The sequence below is a fragment of the Strix uralensis genome, chromosome 12 (genome assembly GCF_047716275.1).
Source record: "Strix uralensis isolate ZFMK-TIS-50842 chromosome 12, bStrUra1, whole genome shotgun sequence".
NCBI lineage: Eukaryota > Metazoa > Chordata > Aves > Strigiformes > Strigidae > Strix > Strix uralensis.
The window spans coordinates 11,100,319-11,126,570 of NC_133983.1; the positions used below are offsets into that span (position 1 = coordinate 11,100,319).

The window sequence follows — 26,252 nt, forward strand, 5'->3', positions numbered from 1 at the left end:
TGCCTCACCTCATACCTGAGTCCTCTTCTAGAAGGAGGGTAGGAAGGGATTTTCAATTTCTCAGATGGTCAGAATTTGCTTTTTCTAGGACTGCCAGTAATAGTGAGGGATTTGTGCCACTCACATCTCACTGGGTGTGAGACCAAAATGTATCTGTGTTTCATACATGCTACTACATTGTGGTGATAAAAACCCTCTTGTACTGGGGCGAACTCACCATGGGGATCCAAAGGTGATAAAATCTTTGTAAGAATATTTATCTCCTTAATGCCAGCTGTAGTTATCCAGTGGATTGGAGAATAATTCATAATCATCCCACAAAAAGCAGAACTGCTCTTCGGAAGGACTTGGGGGAGGTGTTTGTTGCAAACTTGAAAGAGCATCAGAGCCTAAGACACTGAAGAGCACGGTCCTTGGCTTCCATATGTGCATGGGAGGGTGAGTCTTTTATAACCTGAGAGGAAAAGACAAGTGGAAAAAAAGATTTGAATGTGGGGCCATGCCTAAATTAATACCAGTATTCATGTCTGGGAACTTGTTCAAGGACAGTTGTTCAATGCAGAGGTATGTGTGGAGACTGTAATGTCACAACAACTATAGGCCTTCGAGTAACGGCTGGTCGTGAAAGTGAAACCTGCCTGGGTTTGAACTGTGGGTCCTTTGGTGAGCTCATCATCACTGCTGCTTTTTTTCAAGGGCAGTGAATATTTCTCAGTGACTCCTCTTCCTTCTAAGGGGGAGAATCAAAACAAATTTTTCTACAAGAGGAAGAAAATCTGCCTAAATTTATCTAAATGAATAGCTGACCCTTGAAGCAGTGGAGCATGTCTATCTAGGAATAGTTACACTTCTATTTCAACTTCAGCCATACCTCAGCATGGTCTCTTAGTAAACAGATCATCTACTTTGATACTTTTGTTTCATCACTTACGGACTACATTATGTCTTGAATTGCATACTGTGAGGTTTGCAGAAAACATGGGAGGAAATACACCATCTTGCATTTGTCCTTCCCTTTGTATTGTAGCCTGTTGCCTGCACAGGGATGTGGCAGCAACTGGAAGTTTTGTGTGCAATGGCACGAGTAGAATTGTCAAGGTTTTTTAGACTTTAATCACATTAAAGGTGAAAAAATATTAAATCTGCAACTAAAAATAACTTTTTTTATCCTTTCTGAGATCAGAATTAAGTGTGCCACAGTAGGAATAACAATTATTATATTCCAGTTCACTGTAAAACCTCAGAACTACTAAACAATAACCTGAGGATTTGATGAAAAATCTCTTCTAACAAGAGCAGTAGGCATCTTTTCTTTCCAGTGAAGACCTGCACACATGCAGAGATAACTCATTACCAGCACACAGGATAAATTCAACAAGGGAGCAGATTGCCAAGATAACCTGGCTCTACCTTTACTTTCGCTATATTTCTGCCTTCAAAAATGTGCAGAATGAGTTGTCATGAGGTTTCGGGGCCTTGGTTTTCACATTCAGGCCAGCTTTTTTGCAAAATACACAGCCTATGTTTGACCCCGGCTTTGGGTAGTGCAGGGGAAATAACTGGCTAAAGAGGGAGCTGCAGCTTTCAGTACAGTATTTAGTCTTTAAAAAAGCACTTAAGGGAATGAGAAACATTTTGATGGAAAAATGTAAAGAATTTGGAGCCTTATTGCTTGTGAGTGTGTTAAGGACTTTTTCTAAAACATCTGTCCTTTGAGAGTGCTCTTTCTTCTGGAAAGGGCAACTGCCTCACTTCTGCTGATTGTATTTACAAAGGGTAAAGTGAGGTTTTGCTGCACTCTTAATGGACAGAGGCTAGTGGCAAATCTTGCTCTTTCATAAATCTCGGCATTCCTCGTGGTGTCTGCCGTCAGAATCGATTAGGAGTAAGTGCTTGGACTGCAGAGCGGCGGAAAGGCAGCGTGTCTCCTGCAGTGCCGCGGAGCTGGGCAGAAAGTTCTCCAGCGCTGGTGGCAGGGTGGGACCTGGGCGTCCCCGGGCACCTGGGGAGAGACAGGCCCTGGTCCCTGCGCAGGGGACAGCACAGTCAGCGGCTCCGCCTGGCAAAGCCAGGAAGCAGCTGAGCTGGGAAGCACGAGTGAGGGCTGTTAGGGGCCAGAGCTGAGTCATCTATAATATAATCATAAGGAAACACACATTTTTTCCTGAGAGAAAATCAATAGAACTTTGCACTTTTCCTTGTAATATTTCCAGTGTGTGCCATCAGCCATAGTTTGCTCACAGTTATACTGCTATAAATTCACTGCGAGTTAATGGATTTCTACAAAAATGAATGGATTTACAACCGTGTAACAAAGCTGGTGCTAGAGCCATGCACATGTAAAAATACATGGAACAAAAGTAGTTTTATAGCACACAGGTGACCTTCAAAGTGCCAAGACCTAGCAAGTAAAAAGCAAAATTACCTTGTTCCTGGTCTCCTTTACTGGCAAAACTCCCAAGAGAAATAAAGTGTGCAGGCCTGACAACGTCGCTGTGCATGGCAAGAGGGCCAGAGACCTGCCGAAAGGAAGACAGGTGAGCCAGCAGCTTCCTGCTGAGATGGAGAATGCAGAAGACTCTGAACATGTCATTTTTCATTTCCTGCATAAAACATTTTGGAGCCTAGTCTCACTTAGAATTAGTAAGTAAGTAAATAATGTGCTCCCAAACGTGCGTGTCAAAACTAGGTTGGTTAATGTATGAGCCACCTCTGTTGCATTTGTTACTACACGTTAAATTTCATGCTCAGCCAGAGGCTGGCAAAGTTCATTTATCCATTATCCCCAAACTTTGGGCAGTTATTATTCAAACTCCCCTAGTACATCTATTTAATAAGAAGAGAACAGAAAATTGATGGGATCAAAAATGTTAAAGTCTTAATTAATGCTTTTAGCAAAGACTGATTGGAGGGGGGGGGTGGTTGTGAAAATATTAATTTGTACAAGTGAGCGTGCTGCCTGGTTTTGCAGGGAGCAAGGAGAGCTCGCCCAGCCCTGCCAAGGGAGCTCAGCCCCACAACCTGGGGAGCTGCTGGCCCGTGGGGACACCCTGTGTCACCCCGGGGGCTCTCTGCCACCCTGTAAGGGAAAACAACAAGTGCTACAAGCCATGGGAATGCTAAAATACCAACATGCGCAAATTATTGCTGATTAATAAAGAGAGTGTTTAGATGGTAAAACATTCACTTACAGCAGAGAAAAGATGCTGGATTTTTTCTTCTTCACCGTTTTTGGGCTTTTGTAGTGTTTTTGTCTCCTGGCAGCCTTGTAGTACTGCAGATCACTGAGCTGCGATCAGGGGGCTGCCAGGCAGTGGGGGGCTTTGCTCTCTGAGGAGATGCCCTGAGGCAGAGCCCAGGGCTGTGTGCATGCGTGGGACAGGTTTGGGGTTTGTTCACACAGGAGCAGTTACAGTTATTCCATAGGAAAATTAATGGGCCCTAAAACAAAGGGAACGAAAGAAAGGCTGGAAAAATCCCAATGAGGCAGGAGGGCGGCTGTGAGGGATTCCTGCATCACCCTGTCCTGCCCCCAGCACAGCAGCAGCGCGGTTCTCTGGGCATGGCCCTGTGGTTTGACAGGGGAAGGGAGGGCTTTTTGTTGTTGTTTTTAGACCGTGTTTCTACAACCCAGCAATCTCCTCTGAGTAAAGATGGATATTATTATACATGGAGCCAGCAGGGGGAAATACGTGGTTCAGATCTGCATCAATGACAGTACAAAATATAGCAGTGAACAAGATGGCTTTTTTAAGGATCCATGCTAATGTCAATGAATGGATTGAAATCTCCTGTTTTTCCTCTGGTGACTGCCAGCGTTTTAATTATAGCAATTATGGACATTCTAAGGAACTTGCAGTTTTATATTGAGTCGAATTGAAGAGGGCTGCGCTGTAGAGTTAGTTAATGGATTTCCCTGTTTGTTGCCTATAGATTTGGTTTCCTGTTATTGTTAAAATGTTTCTTAAATCTCATATGGAAAATCATCTGTAGTTTAATACAAATTAAATGACCAAGGTCTTGATAAATAACTCAAAAATGCTTACAGTTCAAGTGAGGATTATACTTTCCTAGTAGGACATTTTTGGGATTTACTCTGGGGAAGATGGGAAGGGGGTTGTTATTTTTTTTTTCTATTCCATGACCAGATCTGTTTAAAACTTTAATTCATCTCTGTATTAATACCCTTGAAATAGGAAGCAACAGGTAAGACTTTAGGAGTGTTATGCAAGATGAAAAAACACATGACCACATAAAATGGTCTCTTATTTTTGGATATTCTTTGTCATTTTCCTTGAAAAGGTGAAGTCATTGATTTTTTTTTTTTAACAAACTAGAATAGGAATTCTTCATTACTAAATATTTTTCAGGCTTGTAAGTTGTTCTGAAAATCCAGCAGGTATCATGACTCACTTTGGGTTTCAGGGTGATCCACATAGTATCATCTGGACAGGTATGGATATTTAGGCTGTCAGTCGAAGTCAGCTGTTCTGGCAGAAATTAGTAGGATACTTCTGATTGCCAAGTGCTGTGTTTCTTACAATAGTTTTTAATTTCATTTTTTTAAGAGTGTTTCTGTATTCATAATCTATGGTAAACATGAGATTTAGCTCTGAATTCCCATGGCAGAGCCTCTTTTTAATGTATATGCTATAATTTATTTACTGTTATGGACAGTTGTAGTTCAGTGCTTCCAGAGTTGTCAGAGTTGATCCAAGTGACTGATACCTGTCAGTACGTCATTAATCAGCTGTCTTTGCAGTTTTGAAAATGTGTCATCAGCCCCACAGGGGAGCTTCTGCACAGTTAGGATGGGTATGAGGAAGGTCAGGGTCGGGACTTTGACACCCCCCTTGGGTGTTGCCTCACCCTTCCCTCCCAAGATGAGCAACATGGTGCATTGCTGTGACCTAGACAGGAGCAGCTTGGCCAGACTTTAGCGAAGGGTCTGATCACTAAATGGCTGTTTGGGACACATGCCCTCCCGCGGCACTGGGCAGCCCTGGGCTGGAGCACAGTCTGTGCTCTGAGACACACACTCACAGAATTGGACTTCTGGGACCTCCAGAGCATCACCAACGTGGTGGAGAGGACTCTTTCTTTCTTCCTGTGCTTTCTGGGATCCCCTCAGAAGGCACTGAAAGCAGGACAGCAGGGGCTGAGCCATGGGCAGTGCAGCTCAGGGTGCCTCTCGCCCAGCGTCCCAGTGCACGGCTCATCCCCATGCGCTCTGCTGCAGCAGGACAGCCACCACCTCTCCCCCAGCTTCGAGCCAGCAAGGACAGCGGAGCACAAGGAAAAGCCATCCTCTGGTTTAAAAGCCTACTTTCCCTAAACTAATCCTGCGTCTCCAACAGGAATTAGGAAGTTGTTGAAACACCCCACATTGTTACACCGAACATACATTGCTCTGAGCTCTGGACAGCTGCCTTGCTGTGACTCAGCCAAGCAGTGCGTGAGCTTGGGAGCTGCACTTGCTTGGGAACACGGATAAATCTTTGGACAAAGACATGGTGTGCACATCTAAATCCAAATCAGGCCAAGGAATAACTGTCCTGAATGATGGTCTAGACCAAACCAAGTCTGTCAGTGATACCTGTTACCTTGAGGGGAATGCAGGCACTTGAGAAAGTGCACAAGAGAAGCTAAAGGCAACAAAATCAAATGAGATGATGAAAATGCACAGTTTGATTAAGGAATCAGTTACTTTATGATGTTTACCAGATACACTCACGTTTGTAATTCATTTATGCTAATTCAGTGCAAGACAGTAAAAATACTATCATTCAGTGCTACAAATAATGATAATAGTGTAATCCATTTATAGAGTGCATGGATATAATTTCAACTTTTATAGTACAGTGGTATGAAAGTCTCAAATTAGTTAAATGCACAGCAAGGTGCTAATTGCAATCCTGGTTAAAATGAACCTGTTTCTGGGTAAGTTGCTGGTTGAGCTAATGACTTTTTATCCAAGCTAGCTGAGTCCCACTGAAGTCAGCAGCCAGACTCCTTATAAAGTGAAATCTTTTCATAATTAATAACACTGGCATTTCAGTCTCCAGAGAAGTAAGCATGTCAAACCTAAAGACCAAAACTGGGTACATACTGGTGCATTGATCCTGTTGTGGGTTTGTTGATGTGGCCACCTTGAAGTTTTTCAGCATGTAGGGAGAGACAGAAGGCAGCTCACTTCGCTGCCGCCAGAACTGGAGGAGCTCAAACACAAGCAAATAGTAGTTAGCAACACACACCAGACATCTGTCAAAATCTGAACTGTAACATGATTTAATATCAAGACTGAGTAAATGGAACTAAATCCAGCTTGCTGCAGTGTCAAATGTGAGAAATTGAACTTTCTGCGATATTTTTCAAGAACATTACATTTCTTTATTAACACAAGAGTTAATTATTTTAAGACCAGAGATGTCTTATGCTACTTATGCTACACTAAAGCAAACCGTCTCAAAAGCAAATGCGTGGAGCTTTGCTGGGTTCAGAAAGTGTGTGTCAACCTGGTCGTAAATGTGCATGGAAAAGTCAACCAAGCTTAGGCTCATTTCCCGGGGTGGTTCAAGCCTTGCCACGGCAGGTTTTTGGAGCAGAGCAGCACCAGAGAAAGCACTGCTCGTGTTCAGGGCCATGAAAATGCCATGTGTTCACACAGCGCCTTTCCCTTCGTTCTGTGCTCATCTGTTGCTGCTGGCATTTACAGGGCTTGGGAGAAACATCCAGCCCGTTTGTTGTTTGGAGCTGGGAGTGCTATTGCAAAACGGCAAGGGAGGAGGGGAGGCGGCCTGGGAAGCCGCAGGGGCCATTTACTGGGGGACACTGTAAAACTCCCCTGCTGTGGGGTCTCCGGAGCAGGAGACAGACGCGCTGTACAGCCTGCGCCAGGAACGTGCTCAGTCAGGTCTGTGGTCATGCTGAAACCATTTATTTTTATTTGAGCAGCACTTAACATTCCCAAAACAGCTGGATGGAGCTCAAGGCGACAGGTGAATAAGCAGGAGCAGTGCGATTTGCTGTGGCTCAAAGTTTCACTCTGCTCTAAAACAAGCTTTTCTCAGTGGAGAAAAAGGGGGTGTATTTTTCTTCTTAATATGCTGAACCAAGTAGCAAAATAAGGTGTTTTCCCAAATAAACTCACTGATAGTGATTTTTGTCATGCATCCCTAGCTAATTGGGGTGCAATGAAGTGCATAATTCAAATGCTATCTAGCCTGAGGGCTTAAAGAAAAGCTTAACACTGCCTGCAAAGCAGAGTGGAGATAGCTGATGTGACAACTGCCTATCAGTAGGCTGCAGGCTTTCAAATGAGCAGGCAACATAGGTGCGCTATCTGATTGCAGCTTAAATTCTGCCCACAGTCGTGCCTGCCTGGTTCAGCGTAGTTACTCGATGGCCAATAAGGCATTAAATAGTCACAATGTACAGCTTATTTCAGGAGAAAATATTTTAACAGCAGAGGTGACTATCATGCATGCATTAAGAAAACCAGGACAGAGAGTACCACATTTAGTTTAGTTACAGTAAAATAATTGTAACAGAGCAATGCTGATCCCAACTACTGAATGGTGACACCTGGCTTTTGCTGCACAGGAGAGATTAATTTTTTCTGGCTGTTTTCCTCCCTCTCTCTCTTTCTATATATTTCATGTATATAGCATATATTTAGTATTCAGATGTTTGATACAAACCCCCAACATTTTAGAGAGAGAGAGACATGCCCTTCAAGCCCAGCAGCGCAAATTACGGTCTTGTGGAAATAGCAATTGCAAGTGGAAAATAGCCCCTGCTGTGCACCACCTCCGCTTTGTTATACTGTAATATATTTTCATACATATATTTTTCACGTGCCTGGTTCGTGTGACCCTGCCAGTATGTAAAAATGGTTGTTGACAGTGTCTTTGGTTTTGTTTTATTATAATGTAATTTATGGAATGCTGGAAGTCTACAAGTTGCTTGTACTTGACTGACATTCCTCTGAGAGTCAAAAAATTGCTATGTATACTTGACTGAGATTAAAATGGGTAGACTGTGTATAGCTGTATCCTGCTTTCAAAGTGCGGGATTGGAAGGCTTCCATTAAATTGTTATTTTCAGTTATTATTAGCTCCTAAATCAGTTAATGTAATTTCTTTTCCATAATGAATGCACAGCATTGTAAGCATAAATGATCTATTTCCACAACCTGTTTAGTGAAATCATTAAAATTATTTACAAGGCTGACCCAATATCTTAGTGGTTTAGTAAATCATGTTGCTGGGTGGGAGGCTCAGCTAGTTTTAAACTCACAGCTCTTGGCAGCACGAGGACCTCGGGGCAGAGCTGCAGCGAGTGCCGTGCTGTGTCCGAAGGTGCGCTCGAAGCCGGCTTGCGGAAACGCCTCCTCCCCTGCTCAGGGAGAACAAGGGCTCCAACTGGTTGGTTTTCATCACCTCTGCTCAAAGCAGCAAAATTTCTTGGTGCTATCAAGCCAGAGCAGAATTTGAGCTGCCACCTGCAGGTAACGTATCTTCACTAGCCACTCAGAACATCCCCGTTTTCTGCCCCCAGAACTGACTCCACATGTCCGTGTAGGCAGCACAAAATGGGGGCGACAGTGGAGCCTGGTATTTTTACATGCAAGACAATGTGGGAAATGACAATTTCTATCCTTTTTTTGTTATTTTAACTCATAAGAAGAGGACAACTATAAATTCAATCTCTGTTTAAATGCCAGGGTGATGGAAGGGCGCAGTACGATTCAGCAATGTCAAGACAGAGATACACTAAGGCATGCCCCAAAGTCTCTTCAAATCTCTGGACGTCCCTCTGGCAATCTCAAAGGGCCATGGGTAACTCCTTGGGTGGCAGGGAGGGCTTCATGAAGATGATCTCCCTGGCACAGGAGCCCCTCCTGTAATGATACAGGCTCTCCTCGCTCCTCCATGTCTCCCACAGCTCTGATGGGCCAACACACAGGGATGATACAGGTAGGACTGACAAAACATCCCTGGGTTTTTTTTCTAGCTCTCCTCCCAGTGCTACTGTAATGCTAGCAGCCCTCGGGGCAGGGGTGGAAGGTCAGGACAGCAGTGCCTGGGAGGAGAGCTAGCAGCCAGCCTCGGTAGCAAGAGGGGGAAGAGCAAGCTATTTAAAGTACTACTGTGAAAAGCTGGTAGCAGCCCTCTTTCTCATGAAAAAAAATGTGCATTTTGACAGCTGCAGTCTGGAACAAAAGGGGACTGAGGTGAGTTCTATGGGATCAGGGCAATGGCTGCAAAGCCAGGAGTGTGCAGCTGGGTCCAGTCCTCAGGGGGATCGTGCCCCGGCAGGGCCTTGCCCTGGCCAGCCCCGCAGCAAGGACATCCCCTGGCCTGGGGCGGGGGGGGGGGGGGAATGTCCTATAAAAACTTAAAAATTTGAAGACAGTTGTTGGATGCACTTTGCAGCAGATGTCCTTATCTTCTTTCCCTGACCCTAACCCCGCCATCTTTTCTATTTTGCTTTAAATGGACCTGTAATTTCACAATGTGAATTCAGCTGGAACCATTCTTTTTGTTAAATAAACTTTACCCTTTCGCTGACTGCTCCAGGCTCTGAAAAGAAATACTTCCTGCTTGTGACTGTTCCAAATTGTAGGTCTAAAATTCAAAAAGAAGTGTTGGTAAATGGGCTGTAATCACGCTGAAGGGCAAGTGAGTATTCCTCCTCTAAGGCAGAATAAAAGAAAGGAAAATTTGCTTTGCCTTCTGCTGCCTCAGTGCTGATAACTTTACAGATCAGAGGGGTTTTTTTAGAAAGAAGCCTGCAGCGTGTGTTTCAGAGCTGAAATACCTATAGTCATGCCCTTAACACCACACTTAGAAGTGTAAATCAGGGTCTCATTTCTACAAGCATCATGCACAGAGCAGAGCCCTGTGCTGCCAGCAGCAGAGGGCCTGTGCGGTGCCACACGCCCCCAGCAAGCCCCGGCAACTGTGGATTCACCACGGGCCAGAGCACGCAATGTTAATGGTGCAGCCACCCTCTATCGCAGGCAGCGGTGCGCATGAGAGCTCAATGGCTGAGATGAATAATATCATTGAAACTGGGCACAAGGGTCAAAAATTACCTCAGAGGGGGACCATACCACACAAACACACACTGCCTGCGTGCACAGCAGGGTCACAGTCCCCTCGCTGCCTTCTGCATCAGGAGAACATCTCCCCCACTTTGATGTCTGTCTGGCCACAGAACTAGTTGTCTTCCAAACAGGACAACCACAAACCAGAAGGAGCCAGGCAGCCCTGTCAACAGTAAGCGCCTGAGCAGACTTACCCACAGCCCAAGCCCCGGCAGCACCTACAGTTCTGTCAGTGATGACCAGTGCACTTCTACATACAGGTCAGTCCTTTCCCGCGCCTCCTCTGTGCACCTACCAAAACACCCAGGGGCTTAATGTAGTCGCAAATAACTGCTGTTTTTTCTGTAGGTGCGATCTGCCGCTGCAGCACTCCTCATTTCACACTCATGGAACTCTTAGAAATCCCTTTAAACCACACCAACACAGAGTGAATCAAGCTATTTGCTAACGGGGGCTCTGTACTTACTGAGCTGGGGCAAAGCAGAGGATCCCCTTGCAGCTGTCCGCAAATGTGGTTTGGGTCAGTTGTAAGCCTGTGATTGATTAGTTAATTCTGTTTAGAGGCTCTGCTTAAACATTTTCTCTCTCCCATTCTCACCACTGTTCTGGTTTTAAGAAGTATAAGGTGCTTACTAATCTCTACCACCTGAAATATTCACTGGCAGGATGAAAGCTCTCCCCCTCCTGCCCCCACCATTTTGTCCCACTGCAAAATGCATAAATTAATCTCATGCTAAAATTAACATATATTTCTGAGGCAAATGAGTTGGCATCTCCATGTATATCTATTAGCTTCCAGCAGTTCCTGAGAGGGGCTTTCATTTAATTACCAGCCTGACAGGCTAGCTCACTCCAGAACTGCAGCCACATTTATTACTTTTATCTCCTTGGACACCTGCCTCTCTCCGTGGTTTATCAGATTTCTATTGAAGAGATGGACAAAATATTTTCTATTGCACCAGGTTATTGTTTCTTTAAAAGACACTTACTAGAGCACTGACCTCAAACAAACAAGGGTTGTTTTTTTTTTGGTTGGCTTTGGATGGGCTTTCTTTTTGTCAGTTATGAAAGCAATCCAGCAGCATTAACCCCCTCACTGCCCCACCACACACCGGCAGGTCAGAAGACCTCAAGGTTACGGCTAGGGAGCTGAAAGCCTCACACTAGCTCCAAGCAAGCAGCTGACCACCCTGACCACTGCTCATAAAGACCTTGCCTGCAGTGCGAGTCAAAACCCTCAGATGCTGTGACTGCTCTTCATCCTCCTTGTGTGCAAACTCCAAGCGGAAATGCCAAGGGACTCCTGAGCACATGGCTCAGTGCCCACCGTTGCAGTTCAGTGAGAGGGATCTGCCTGAATTCCTCTTGATGGTTTGGGCCACACTTTATATTGTCACTAGTGCCTCTATAACTGATAGCAAATGTAGATATAAGGAACATTTAAAAATAAAAAAAAAATCTGCCTACATGCATTACCAGCATAGTCACAGCCAGTGCCGTGGGTTATACGTAACCTGTGTGACTACGCAGCACTCTGCAACAGCCAGGTGAAGCAGCTGGTCTCTCTTACTGCCTCGGGCAGCAGCTCAGGGGACAGCTAGTTCAGGTGCTGACTGTGGCAAAAGGGACATCACCAGGCTTGTTCAGCCCAGTTTCAAGACAGTTTCCACTTGTTTTTCTCTGGGTGGCATTACTGGAATTTGTGGAGACACACGTCCTGCAGACAGGACTCGTGTGAGCTGGCATGTTGTGACAGAGGTGTTCAAACCAGTGGTGCCTTGGCTTCATGTGTGTGGACTCAGCGATGCATCTCTTTGGAGGTGCGCAAGCTGACTCATTTTATTAAAAAGACTGGTTCACTCCTGACAGCCTAATTGTGTTACTTTGAAAGAGTCTGGCAGGAACAGGGCCTTGCTGATAGTGATGCCGTTGAGAAAAACACCTCATTACAGAAGAAAAATGAGAAATTTGTATCTGTTTAATTAATGAACCTTTTCAACTTTCTTGGGCTTTCCTCCCAGTTCCTAACTCCAGGCATGCTGGCTGTTTGGCACAAAGCACCTGCTGGCACTGAGCTGTGCGGGAGGTGGCTGCACTGCAGACACGGCCCCACACAGCTGGAGCCTCTTGCTCCTTCGTGGGTCAGGTCAGGGCAGCAGGAGCAGCCCCCGTGACCCCAGCCAGAACCCCCAGAGCCAGAGGGTGCCCCCTCCCCAGACTCTGACCCAAGCACTTAGTGCTTAAGCACTTTCTGGGAAATGCACCAAAAGATCCTTCAGTGAAACATAAATTATTTTAACATAAGCCTTGTGCAAAAAGTGCCTCTTCCTTCCTGTCACCTCAGTCCTAGCAAAAACTGCTTCACCTCACTCCAGAGCCCTGAGGCTGTTAGACACAGCATGCCTAAAGCTCCTGGTTACATTTAGGAGCTCACTGTGTGTGGACCTTGAGCATGTGGGTGGCCTGGCAGTGCCAGGAGGTTTGGAGGTGACCAGAGGAAGCACCCTGGCTGACAAGGATGCACAAATACTGAGGCAGCCACAGTGCAGCAGCTCTTCGAGGTATCACTTTTCCAGTGCACGCTATCACAAACAGTAACGTGCAGTACGCAGCAACATGTTTTTGGCCAAAACTTACTACCCACTGGTAAAGTGCCAAGTCAAGACAACCAAATCATGTCACAAAAGCTTGCAGAATTGACAAGTCTAAACCTTTTTTATGAAAATCCAACATAATTGATTTTTGAGCCTAAACCCTATTTATTTGTATTATTTCAAAATGTTAATGAATTATGTTAATTTTATGTAGTTTAACAAAACCAAATTAAATACGTTAAACTATTCAATCTGCTCTAACTCCAGTGACTATTATTACTTTATAATTTATCATTTTTAATACTGATTTTGCATCATACATCCCTATCACATATGAGCCAATGTTAATTATATTTTAAAATAAAATATTCAATAAGATCTAAATGAGACTCAAAGCACAGCAAAAGTAATGACTGTAAGACAGACTGTCACAGAATAATACATGAATGCAGAATGCTGGTATTAATTAGTAAATACAAGCTGTTAAGGTGCAGCAGTGGTGTCTGTCATCCTGGTATGTGATTGGATCATACGTGATCCCAGCATTCAGGGAAACCAAACATCAGCTGCCAAAGCCTCAGCTCTGACTCCTCGTTATTGTTTTGGGGAGCAAGTGTTGCTTTTTTAGCACTGCTCTGTGAGGCAAGGCTAGGTAGTTCTAGTTTGCAGTAGTTATCTCCAGGTGAATACCAGCGTTGCTCATATTTTTAATACTTTAAGAAGGATATAGCTTATTATTTTGATGTAAGAATATACTGGTGTTTTAAAAAGTGGCCTCCTTAACTTGTGGTGAAATTGAATTCCTTCAAAATCCTCTTTCCACTGATAATTTTATGGTGATGCAGAAGAGGCTGGTGTCTGGGAGAACTGGAGTCCTGCATTGCTAAAAAAAGCTGCAGGCAAATTTCTTCCAAAAGAGGAAACACCCTTCAAACTTTCTTTTTTTAAAGACTTAAACCAGTTAGCTGAATGATAACAACACGTAGAAATAAGTACAGCAAATTCATAGCAGATCTATGCCTCTGTGCCTCTGCCCATCCGCAGAGGCGCTCCAGCGACCCCCGGTCTCGGGCTGCCCTCTAGTGAGAGCGGCGGTGGTGACACGGGCCTGCGAGAGGCTGCTCGGCTCTTCCCTTCGCACTTTAAAACCCGGCTGTTAAATCATTGACATTTTGTGAAAACATCCTGGGATTATTATTTGCTTTCTGACTTCAGTGACAGTAAGATATATTTGGATTACGTTTCCAAGCGCTTTCTTGTTTTCTTCACACACAGAAAAGAGTCTTTTTTATTTACCCTGAAGTGGTAGCTGCAATTTGAGATGACAAGGAGCTAGGATGGTAAAGAAATAATGAACCTACAGCTGGAAGGAAGAGTTTAATCAGCTGGGGGGAGGGGGGACGGACACACAGAACACATATCTCGTCCTAATCCATGAGTTAAAGACAAGCTCATAAAGCAGAAAAACTTACTGAAGAATATATGGAAAAGAAACATTTGAGGGATACAGGGTACATCAGAAGATGATGCAAATGATGCTGAACCACAGCTGTCTAAAATTGGTCAACCAAACCCAGAATGCAGGAGTTTGGGCTTCCACACACAAAACTTACAAACTTTCCTCTAGCAAACCTGCACTGACATGAACAAAATCAGGCTACTGATATCAAATACCCTACCCACCTGGCTGAACGGCAGTTCTCACCCTGCCCACCCGCTGCCACCCCACAGACACGAGCCCTTCCTAGACCAGTTTTTCCAGGGAACCACAAGTACCAAATCCCTGGAAACGCAGGGCACACGGCGCACTGCACCACCCTGACACTGCACAGCCAGAGCTGGCTACGGCCAGCCAAGGCGCCCTGAAAACGTGGGCACGGGGCGTCTCTGCGCTCCCTGCCAGGCCAAGAGGCGGTGGTGGCAGGAGAAGGAAAAGGCAGCGGTGGAGGGGCAGCGGGGCACGGGCAGGTGGTGGTGGCACGGCTGCGGGACATGCACAGGCTGGCTGCTCGCTGCTTCAGCACAACCCTAGGGAAGGGGGTGGAAATTGTATTAGCAGCTTGATAGTTGGATAGTGGAAATCAGATCAGAGGGTTTTAAATGGAAATTATTTTCACCAGTACAGACGTCCCTAGGGACCAAATTCAGTTACTAATACAATTTGGCCAAGAGGAATAAACTATATTGATCTTGAAAGCTCAAATGCCTGCTGAGACAGTCCTTCCAGGGAATTACAGTATTTATTTCTTCTATCAGTGACAATCAGCAGAAGTGTAACAGTGATTATAGCCCAGTCACTTTTTACACACATCAATTAACTTCATGTATTTCTGCTCATCTCTCACTTCAGTTCTAAAATTACTCCCTTTTTTAAAGAAACACTGATCATCTTGCATCATACAAATATCTTTAATTAACATCTTTGGTCACTCTGCATCTCAAGTTTTAGCTTTCTGTGACTGTCAATATAAAGCTCTTTCTATAATTGCTCCCAAATTCACTCAATTTTCCCCATGACTCTGCTGTTACCTACCCTGGCCTGCACACTTTTTTTTTCCCCACCACTGTAATTCAACAGCGCCTACAGGTACAGCAATATGGCCCCCTAGTGCACACAGTTAGATTGCATCAATGTTGGGGGTTTGTTATTATTTTTAGAGAGCAATAAATAAAGCAATAAGTAGATTTAATAGAATAAGAAATGCCAATATTGGCACCTATAACTTAGTATTAATAATATATACTAGGGACTTATATCACTATAAACCTATTCCAAGGTGATTTACTTGACATAAAGAGCTTCAAAAGTCTAAGACACTAACACAGGCAGAGCGGGTGATGCTGCACATTTGGAAACATGCATTATAATTATTTTGTTTGCATGTTTCCACTTCATTTTATATTCACATTTTACCCATCTCTCCTCATTCCTCTGAGCCTTCTCTTTCTTTTCTACAAATAGTCTTTGCCTATTCTCTGGTTTCTCAGTTTCTTCACCTGTTCTTTTTCATGTTTATGTGATGGGAGTCTTGACTCCTGACGCGGAGCCTTCTTGCTGTGACACACACTAACGCGCTGATCTTGCTCCCTCAGATGTTATATCTGAAGATAAATTGGGAAATGAAGATGTAGAGTTGTTGGAAGAGACTGGCTTCCCCAGGCACCAGTTTAGCCTGGATCATTGGATTTACAACACCAGCACCGCCAACACTGATTTGACTATTAATCCCTGAAGTGCCCTAGGAATTGCAGCATAAATCCAGTGAAGGAGCACTCATACGGCCCTAAAGACCCATAGTGCTTATCCCGGTACTTCATTCATGAAAATTGATCTTTTCTTAGTAGCAATGACAACTCAAGGAGTCCACGCTTTGTAAAACCAAGAGATCTGTTTGCTGTGGCAATGTACTTAACTGCCAGGAGGTCTGCGATACAAACCAACCTGTGCTCATGTTTAATACTCTGCAGAGACCGGCCCTTTCTTCTTTACACACATACAGAGATCTCTACAATTTCATTCCCTGTTAGGGATCACTTTAGTGCCTTTGTGCTCCACAGCAGCACTCAACAAAATCACCGTGTTTCTTATACCCTGCCTCAGTAACTTGCTCCCTAAGTATCCTTTACCAAGCAGTGCTTAATTATCTGCTAAGCCAACATCCCTCGTGACAAGAATATAAACCTCTTCTGTATTTGGAGAACCATCATGTCTGAGCAGAGAGCAGCATGAGCTGGGACTAGGCTGGCAAGGAAAAGGAGTTGGCTGCTCTGGTTTCAAGGTACCCCTCTGTTGTCCAGTGAGCACAACTTTGTCCTATCCCAGGAGTGAAGAGGCAGTGACATATTAGAGCGGGTAAACCCCACAGCAAGTGGCATCTTCCTGATTTTTTGACCTTGATTGCTAGAAACATGGGGACAGATTTTAAACAAAGATCTCACGTTGCTGGGGGGGGGGTGTGCGAGTACAGGCATGGTACAGTAGCATTTGACACACTGTTAGCTACTGGGAACAGCTGAACAGGAGCATGCAACAGCCAGGTACCTGCAAAGGCAGTGAGGGCCACAGCTGGAGAGGCCTTGAAGGACAGGCTGGGACTAGGAAAAAGCCCTCTCTCCTACCAAGAGAAATGGAATGGGAAGAACTTTGGTGGGGGGCAGAGAGGGCCTGCGCCTGCCCACAGCCTGGAGAGCTCAGGTAGTAGCTGACTCCAGCACCACATCTGTAAATCCTGGGCAGGGGAGACCTGCAGAACAAATGAGGCAACAAAAGGCAGAAGGTGAGGGGGCTGCAGGATGGAAAGGTGGAAATGGATGTCCCAGCATCTCTGGTGGAAACAACTTCAGGATGAGGGAGAAGTGAGGGTTGATGTGTCCAGGCTGCCTATCACAACACGTGTCCAGACTCTAAAGCAATGTTGTTACTATGGGAGGGACACTAACAAATCAATACTCGAACAACAGACTTGTCTAATCCAAGTGATCATACTGAAGTGGTGGATGACTAGAGAAAATGAGGTGGCCTGCATTACAGAAGGTATGAATGACAAGACATTTTTTAAAAGTTCCCCATGATAGTAACTGAAATATCTGGTGCTCAATTTACTCTCCCAAGTCAGAGAACTTGTTAGTATAAAGAAGATAAATAAGACAGATTTAATTTTCTAAGACTGTTTCTTTGGCTAGAAAGAATGTTAATTTTGCATCCTGATCTCTGCTGAAATAAACCTGTCACTTGTATAATAATACTAACTTAGCTGTTCAGGCACCTAACAGAAGTTAGATATTAAATGGTCCCTATCTAGCTTAATCTAAACGGCTAATCTAGCAATCTACCCTGGCCACAACTTCCCCCTTTGTAGAACCTCATGGTTTCAATAAGCAATGTGACTTCCCTGTTTTAAGTTCTTTTCTTTGGATTTTGGTCTTAGCAATGGCTTCCCTCTAAACCAGAGCCCAGCATGGTTTGTGATTTATGGGGGACACCGAGATCTTTGGGACCCTAGTGCCAGCCATGTTAGGCAATAACCCAGAAACACTGGTACATGCAGGGAGGCTGCTCTTCCTGGGACACACAGGGGTCTTGGTTACCTCTAGAGGTACACCCTCTGAAATTTGAGGTTAAGGCTGGGATTTACTAACCTAAACCAGCAGCGGGGGAGATGGTAACAAGATGGTATTTCTTTTGATAAGCTGAGTAGTATAAACTCTCTAGAAAAGCTTTTTAGAAAGCAGAACCTAACAACTTTCCCCACTTCTTTTGGCTTCTGTTTGCTGAAAATGTTTTGACACCCGTTTCCCTTTGTCCCTCATGACTCTGTCATGCAGCCCTCAGGCAAGGCCAGAGGGCGAGGGCAGGGCTGCCCCCTGCCCAGTCCTCCTGCCCTGCCCACAGCTGCCTGCGTGCCCACACAGCTCACCAAGGCCGGCGTGTTGGATACACGACTTGTGTGAAGGTCAGTTTTGATGGTTTCTTTAAGCCTGAACTCAACCCCGGTTCAAACGGCGCCCGGGCCTGAGCCCCTGTTCCCCCGGGCAGGGCAGGCCGTCGCAGCGCCATCTGCACAGGCCTGCACCTGGCTTTGGCACCTCTGAGGGGCACTGCGAGCTTTAAACACTAGGGAACTGCCATAAGACATTTTTAGCTCTTAATAATCGTAGAAAAAGAACTGTGGATGTTCATTTCCTGGAGCACCTTCGCCATTAGGATAATCTGATCCATACGGCCCAAGCGCCACCCGTTCCCGCCCGGGAGGTTAAAAGGCAGCCGGGCGCAGGCGCCGCCTGGCGGCCAGCCCGGGCCACCGCCTCTCTGAGCAGGCGCACGTCGCCTCCGCTGTCGTCACCCACCTGCGCCGGAAGTGCCGGCGGCCGCCGCGATGGAGGGTGAGTGATGGAGGGAGGGCGAGCGCCGGAGGGCGAGGGGGGCCCGCGCCGCGGCGGCCCCTCCTGACGCCCTGCCCCGCTGTGCCTTGCAGGGTTGCTGTACCGCCGCCTGCCGCCGGAGGAGACGGGGGAGCTGCGCCGCCAGGTACCGCCGCCCGCCCGCGGAGCCCCGGCCCGGTAGGACAGCCGGCGGGGGCGGTCCCGGGAGCAGCCTCTCCCGCCCGAAGCGGCCGTCCCGGGAGCTACTTGGCGATTTCAACTCTTTTCTCACACAGTTTTATTCAGAACCAAAGGAAGGGGGGTGGGTTTATGCCCGCGAGCGGGGGCGCCGGCCCTGGTTTCCCCAGTACGCTCCGTTTGGCGGCACCGTTTCAGATTAAGTGCAAAAATGGGCATTTCCTCACTAACAGACACATTCACCTGACGTGAGAAAGCCGTAGGCTATCGTATGCTTGCACTCGGCAGTGCATGCACGGGGTTTCTGCACGTGAACATTTTCCATTTACGATTACTTATGTGTAGATCTCCCTATGTTGATTTTGTCAGCTTGATAAAACTGCTAGTCAGCAGCAAGTTCTTAATTCAATTAAAATTTAATATTATAAAGTATCTTTTAAAATATCTTTAGCTTCAGGGATCAGAAGAGGCCAAAGCGTTTGTAAATGCCTTCCTGAAGCGTAGTATGCCAAAAAAGAAAGATGAAGCTATCCAGGATATATTAACTCGGAAAGCTGTAGTTCTTGAGCATTATTCCAAAAAAAAGACAAAGCAAAAGAGGAAGAAAACAAAAGGTTTTACTGCCAAACAAAGGCGAGAAATGCGTCTTTTTGAAATTGAGCCCGAACAGCAAAGGTAAGATCTTAAATATTTTCTTTGTGTGGTAAGAGTGGGAAGTACATCAAAGTATGTAAAAGTGACAGCACATACACGTGGATATTAACCCTTCAGTATGCAAAGTCTGTCTGAGACTCTGTTAGTGGCATTTCACCATGAAAAACAGTTCTCTTGTCTGTATAGTTCGAAAATTCATTTCTGTTTGTTACTCGTTCTCTTTCCTTTTGTATACCTAACCCAGATACAATCACCTCTGATTTAAGTTTAAGTCAGACTGGCCATGACCAGAGAGTCAGAAATCTGCATCAGGTTCCTCAAACTAATGCATGTTGAGTAAAGCCCCTGCTGTTGCTAACAAAGTGGGGAGGTAAAGAGTAGAAATCTCTTCAGTTTTAGATGTATTCTCATCCTCTAAAACATGTCACCATTTGGGGTTGGTAGAGGGGAGCATATTTTGTACTTTTTTTATACAGCAAACCTGTTGTTTGTTGTTTGCAGGTTATGAGGGCAGATTACAAAACTTATGTTAGTTTTAACAATGTAAATATGGATTACTTTAGTAATCAACCAATAGATTTTTTGATAATTAAGTTCCTGTATACTACTTTTGTCTTTTTACCACAGATACACCATCTTTCTACCACTACATGAACTCTGGAAACAGTATATCAGAGACCTCTGTCATGGACTTAAACCAGATGCGTAAGTTGAGATATTTTTAAATTAGTGTGGTTTTGATTTGGTAGATATTTCCAGGATTACTGAGTTACTGCTTGAAACATCATGGTTACTTGATAGGGTGTATACTATTTTTGTAAGCTATGACCATGATTTCAGTAGTCAGAGTCACATTTTGTAAACCTAACTTTTGTTACAACTTTCTTTCCCTCTTCTCTAATCGCACCCTCTTCAAGGCAGCCACATATGGTTCAGGGCAAACTGCTAAAAGCTGATCTCCATGGAGCTATTGTTACAGGTATTCTGTTTGTTTTCTTTTACAAAATCATCTGAAGTTAAGTAGATACTCTGTTTCAGGGGCTTATTATTACATTCCTTTCAGTATCATTAACTCTAGAATCACACAGGTGAGATCATATGTCCATGGATTCTTTCTCTATTTACCAATGCTAATTACTTTTCAACTGCTCTTGAAGATCATGTTAGTTGCACAGATTAACTGCAAGTTTTACCAGTGATTACTGTAACTGGTTTGCATTAGTCTGAAATAATGCAGTTTTTAAAATCATGAGGCAACTGTAGAAGAGTAAAGAACTGCCTGCATCTGAAATTTTCTAATACATACATACTTCTGTTCTTTCAGTCACAAAATCAAAGTGCCCCTCTTATGTTGGGATAACAGGAATCGTTCTACAGGAATTTAAACATGTCTTCAAAATTATCACTAAAGAGGACAAATTAAAAGGTACACAAGACAATTTTTGCAGTGCTTTTCTCAACTTGAACCTTCAAGTACATTGTTTTATATCCGTCCTTTTAGTTCTTTGCATAGAGTGGCAGAAATCAGTGTCTTCACTGACCACGTAACAGCCCAATATCTTACCAAAAAAGTATCTCAAATGAGCAATTAAAGCATTTCCAGTGAACCCAACATGCTTATGCACATGGCTCATTCATCTGATTCACATGAGATGTTCAGCACATTACTGCATGCTCCTGGAAGAGGAGTAATTTAGTAATTCCAGTTTAAAATGTAGAGGGTTTGGTTATTTTTCGTTTCTTGCTACAGCATTAAAACCTTGAAACATGGCAAACCAAGTCTATGTGTGAATAGTAACCCATGGTACATCAGTATATTTTCATAACAGGAATTTACATTAGTCCACTTCTGTTAATTTCTTTCCTTTGCATTTTCAGTTGTTCCCAAACTTAATAACATATTTAGGTTGGAGATTGATGGATTCATTTCCTACATCTACGGAAGCAAGTTCCAGCTTAGAGCGAGTGAGCGGTCTGCAAAAAAATTCAAGTTGAAAGGAACTATTGACCTCTGATTTCATGGAAAGTCAGAAGTATTAATAGAAATGTCTGCTGTTTTCCTGCAGTTTAAAGACCAGGTTTTCTGACAGATTAAAAGTGGAATAGTTATGTGAAAGTCTTCTAAAGCATTTCGTACTGAAGAATGACTACTAACAGTCTCTCAGACTGCTGGAGTTTGTTGTATCTGTTATTTGTATATAACATTCTGACTTTTATTAAACTTATATGATTAGTATTGATTACCTGACTTCTGTTTCAATTTAAAATCATGAAGTTGCACAATGGAAGTTAGGTCTTGTAACCCTGATAAATGTTACTGTTGCCTTCTGTATCAATTGGGCTTTCTCTACCTATTATGTGCTTACAATGAGACTGGAGGTGATGATAACTGCTCTTTTATATTAACTGTTCCTGGGCCAACATAACATCTTTGCCTGGTGCAAGCAAGTTGTTTCAACTGATAGGTTTTACCTTGAATATCTCCTTCCCTGTCGTTAATATTGTTACAGGTAACATGTATATGAGTGAAAATATAACCATACTAAACATGTAATGCAGCCCTATAAGCTGTTTGCTTACCAGGTGCTTACTAATAACATCCTCCTTTAAGGTTAAACCAGATACGTCTGTATTAGTAATTACATATTATTATGCCAAAGTGTAGGAAACACAACACATCACAAAAGAGGGAAGCGCCTGAAGCTAGAAATTCAAAGATGGAAGTGACCCCCATTCAATCTTGTGGGTAATTGAACTACAAAATTGCATTACGAATATGTAACCTCTATTCATAGCTTTACTCTAGCCTTTTTTATATATATTTAGACATGGTATCTGTTACACATTTAAAAAATACCTTTATTCTTACTAGTATGTGTTACATACACTTTTTAAAAAGGCTAGTGTGGATGGCAATTTGTATCACTTGTGATCAGTACATCACTGGAACAGAAGTCATCAGGTAGGTTCATAGTGTAAGTCTTATAAACTCACGAACCACCCTTAATAAAACACCACTTAAGAAGCTTCTAGCAATTAAACCTTTTGTAAATATTTGCTTTTTGCAACAGCCCGCAACAGTGGTTGTAATGGAGACCCCACACTTGTACCAGTGGAGACTTGGTCAGCTTTGAGTACACATGCTTCATGTATCCTCAGCCACTTTTTATACCTTTTTTTACTATATACTTCCAGGATCCTTTTTTGGATTACAATCTCTCATCAACTAGGCAGGTTTGACTTGTTTGTGAGGTAGAAGCGACCCCTGTATTTAGATCACTTAACATTTTTCTGTTATAAAAGAGCCTCTATGGTGTTTATGTTATAAAGATAGCTTTCAATTTAAATGATGTAGTCCATTTCAGGATACAGTGGAAGACCTATATCTAAGAAAAGGAGTTTTCCCTGTCACCATCCAAGCAATTGTAGCCAACCAGGGTCATCTCTTTAAAGAGGACATAGCTGTTCCTCACATACACTATACACCAGAGCCTAATGCTGGGGTTAGGACAGCTCCAGTTAGAGCTCTTAACTGCACTGCAGGGCACACAAACCATTTATCTGCCACGAGAAAGCCAAAAGATCATCACCACCTCCAACCCTCCCCAGTCCTGTGAAAACACTAACTGTGCCAGTCAGCCCTCAGTTGGCCTCCAGAGCTCCTGCTTCCCTTCTGGAACCTGTTGCTGGGGGAGGTTACAGGAGAGGAGAGCTGCATCTCCCTGGCACGATCCCTCAGACACAAACCAGATGCAGCATCGCTGAACCAAACTGATCAGTTGAAATCACAGCATGGGCAAGAATAGTGTTTTTCAGGAACAGACTGTTTCTCTGCCCCCTTTGAAGTCAGGCAATAACAGAGTTGGTATGGAAATAAATCTGCTGCAATTATATGAAGTACTGCCCTTGAGGTGGGGAAAAAAGTTTTTGCTAGAGATGTGTATTTTGTACAGGGAAATACAGTCATTTCACACCAGTGGGAAACTAGGAGAAAGAAACACTGGGAAAGCTTTTGAAAATACAGATAAACACACTGGGAAATACAAAAGAATAGCAGCTTTTTTCAATGAATTTATATCCGCGAAGTAAGAATAAGATGTGTTAAAGTTGTTAGACCCAAGTTACTATTCTACCTAGTACCCATTATGTTCTCTGAAGTACCTAATGTTCTCTGAAATTAAATCCCTTATTTTCCTGTGAAAAGTCAGAATGAAAAACAAACAAAATGGTAGAAAGCATAAATCATAGCAGAAACTTTTCTTTCAGGACAATGACCTAATTTTAATTTTGCTCATAGCCTTCAGTGTAACATCTAATTAAGACATCTGTTAAATGCCTATAATATTAAATTAATAGGGGGAAGCTAATAGAACTTTATTGGCATAGTCCAGTTAATTAACATTAAGGGCCTTTAGCGGACGTCTTAAATAGACATCATTAATGAGAATGCCATACAAATTGGAATTTGGCACAATCATGTTTCATTGTGCTGTGAAGGACATACCATATTCTACCATATGGACACATTAGATGAACACGATACAACTTCCCATAGCTACTGGCATTTCCATTTTTTAAACTTTCAGCAACCAAAAAAGACAAATGCTGCCTAGCAGTCCCTTTCGATAAATAATAGCAAGACATTCATTATTTACAGTGAAGAGTGCTGAAGAGATGTTCAAAGGTCTCCTCAAGGTAATCACATGCTAATAGCACATAAAGACAGATGACAAATGAAGAATAACAAGAGAGCTGAACAGCCAACGCATTCAAGACACCCTTACTGCAGTTGGTAAATCACCTGAAAAGGCCTTTTTGTAATGACTCAGTGAGATGTTCTAAACAGCCCCCGTAAATCACTTAAGCTAAATCGCTCCCACAGACTGCTGGTATCACCATCTACCCATCAGCTCCTTGAACCAAACCCCCATCCCATCTGCATTCTGCAGAACACAGCTCTGTGTTCATCTTTCACTAGAACACATTAAACTTCCCTTTGCTTGTGAAGGAACTTCCTTAGAAACCAGGTAACATGAAAATGACTGCTCACCAGTTCTCCCCTGCTGATTCATGACTGTTCCCCATCTCTTCATTAGCTGAGACAGTAAATACTTAATGGATTTAATATTAGAGAACTGGAGAACTAAATCACAGCTGTCTCTAATATGCCTCTTCCTTCACATGTTCAACTCCGAACTGCATGCAGCAGACGTGTTTTTCGTTATGATTTTTATACCTAAACTCTCACTAAAGAGAAGGCTAACCAGGGAATAATGAACAACAGTGAAAAATATACTGTCTCACTATGTTACACACATTTCTGCTCTTCTTTACTATGTATATATATTTATAACCAACTGAACTGAAACAGTTGTAAACAATCCAGTTACTGAATTTTGAACATTTAAGCAAGAATGGGAAACAAAAAAACCCACCATAATTTGTTTGAAACCTCAAAATTGTAGGAAATGCTTGAAATTAAAGCCAAGTCACATCTGAGAAAACATACAGAATATTCAATTTGAGGTTTTTTTAATACTTCCTCTAAAAGATGGATTACACAGCAATACAATGGAAACCCCCAAAAACCTCCTGGGACTCTTCTCAGGAAACTCATACTAAGTTACTGAAATCACAGCAGCACACAGCTGACGTTAACTCTATGTATTCAAGCCACCCAATGTTTTAGACAACCATAAGAGAGCATAAAAATCTGATCTGGACCAAAGCCCTTTTTAATGAATTCTGAACTCTTGGATAAGTTCATCCCTCTGACAGACTCTCTTTGTCCATTGTAGTATTTTAGATCTGGGAGGACTTGTGTCAATGCAAGAGGTTAGAAGTAATATCTAAGCCTCTTACAACCTCTGACCAAGCAACTCTTGTTAGATAAACCTTAAAATAATTTGGAACAGTAACACATAGTCCTTAACAAATAGCTACATTTTGCAAAAGAGAAGTCCCAGCAAGGGTGAGTAGTATTTTTTACTAGAACAATGCCCCTGTTGAACTGGAAAAGAAAAGGACAGAATAAAGCTATACCAGGCTGTATGATCTGGAAAAGGAAGCTTCTTGTTCTGAGGTGCATACATAAAAGGTAGGCAAACCTAGCTTAGCTATTTTTACCATAATTTGCAAATCATAGGTTTAGAAACCTTGACTGGAAACATTGTTGGTGTTTTCTAATGGAAAGAAACTAAAAAATAGATGGGGTGAGAAAGAGTACAGAAGAAAAAACAGAGTGAGCTTGGTGTTCAGACTGAATAACAAATGGAAGGAGCATCAGTTCGGTAGAGGAAAAAAATCCTACAAAGAAAAGCTGCAGGTATTCATTGGTGACACTGGTAATTCTCTGTATCGTCTGCAGGCTTCCACCTTTCTAGGGAAAAAGATATTCCAATTTTGCTACAGATTGCATGTGTCACACACTAACCAACTAGGGGCTATTGGTCCTTCTCCACATCAGCACTTTATTTCAAGTGTTTATAAAGCTTTTATAGGAGATTTAGAGATAACCTTTAATATTCTACAAATAAATATGAAGCAGTCCTTGAGAAGAGAACAAAAGCCACAGCATACCATCTAAAAATGATTAAAATTTTTCACTTTCCAAGGAAAATTGTGTCCTTGGGTGTTCAACAGCATGACTAGGAAACGCTGAGTTTGCAACAGAGCTCTTACAGCAGCCCAGGCCCACACTCTTCTGGGTGCTTCTGTTGGTGTGTGTGTGCCAAGGAACCAGCACACACCATAGAGCTACTGACAGGTTTGCCATCAAATAACTTACATCTTTGCTTATAACTCCTTTCTTAAATAGCATCCTTTGCCACATA

The 26,252-nt window shown here is 43.4% G+C and overlaps 1 protein-coding gene and 1 long non-coding RNA gene across 6 annotated transcripts in view; one reads left to right on the top strand and one right to left on the bottom strand.

Annotated features, from left to right (window-relative positions):
* The window catches only part of LOC141948802 (uncharacterized), a 59,498-nt gene that overhangs the window by 16,697 nt on the left and 16,549 nt on the right, over positions 1-26,252 (bottom strand). For 3 of the 5 annotated variants that reach the window (XR_012630556.1, XR_012630558.1, XR_012630554.1), the window contains 3 exons: positions 6,110-6,218; positions 2,426-2,519; positions 218-730 (listed from right to left, as the gene is read on the bottom strand). This is a non-coding gene — a long non-coding RNA (uncharacterized LOC141948802). The remainder of the gene's footprint in view (positions 1-217; positions 731-2,425; positions 2,520-6,109; positions 6,219-26,252) is intronic. The other 2 variants (XR_012630557.1, XR_012630555.1) reach the window with 2 other exon arrangements.
* Positions 18,565-21,659, top strand: POP4 (POP4 homolog, ribonuclease P/MRP subunit). The gene is made up of 7 exons (XM_074881791.1): positions 18,565-18,588; positions 18,681-18,733; positions 19,217-19,440; positions 20,047-20,124; positions 20,337-20,398; positions 20,744-20,845; positions 21,298-21,659. The coding sequence occupies exons 1-7, from the start codon at positions 18,582-18,584 to the stop codon at positions 21,432-21,434; spliced, it is 663 nt and encodes a 220-aa protein (XP_074737892.1). The 5' UTR covers positions 18,565-18,581; the 3' UTR covers positions 21,435-21,659.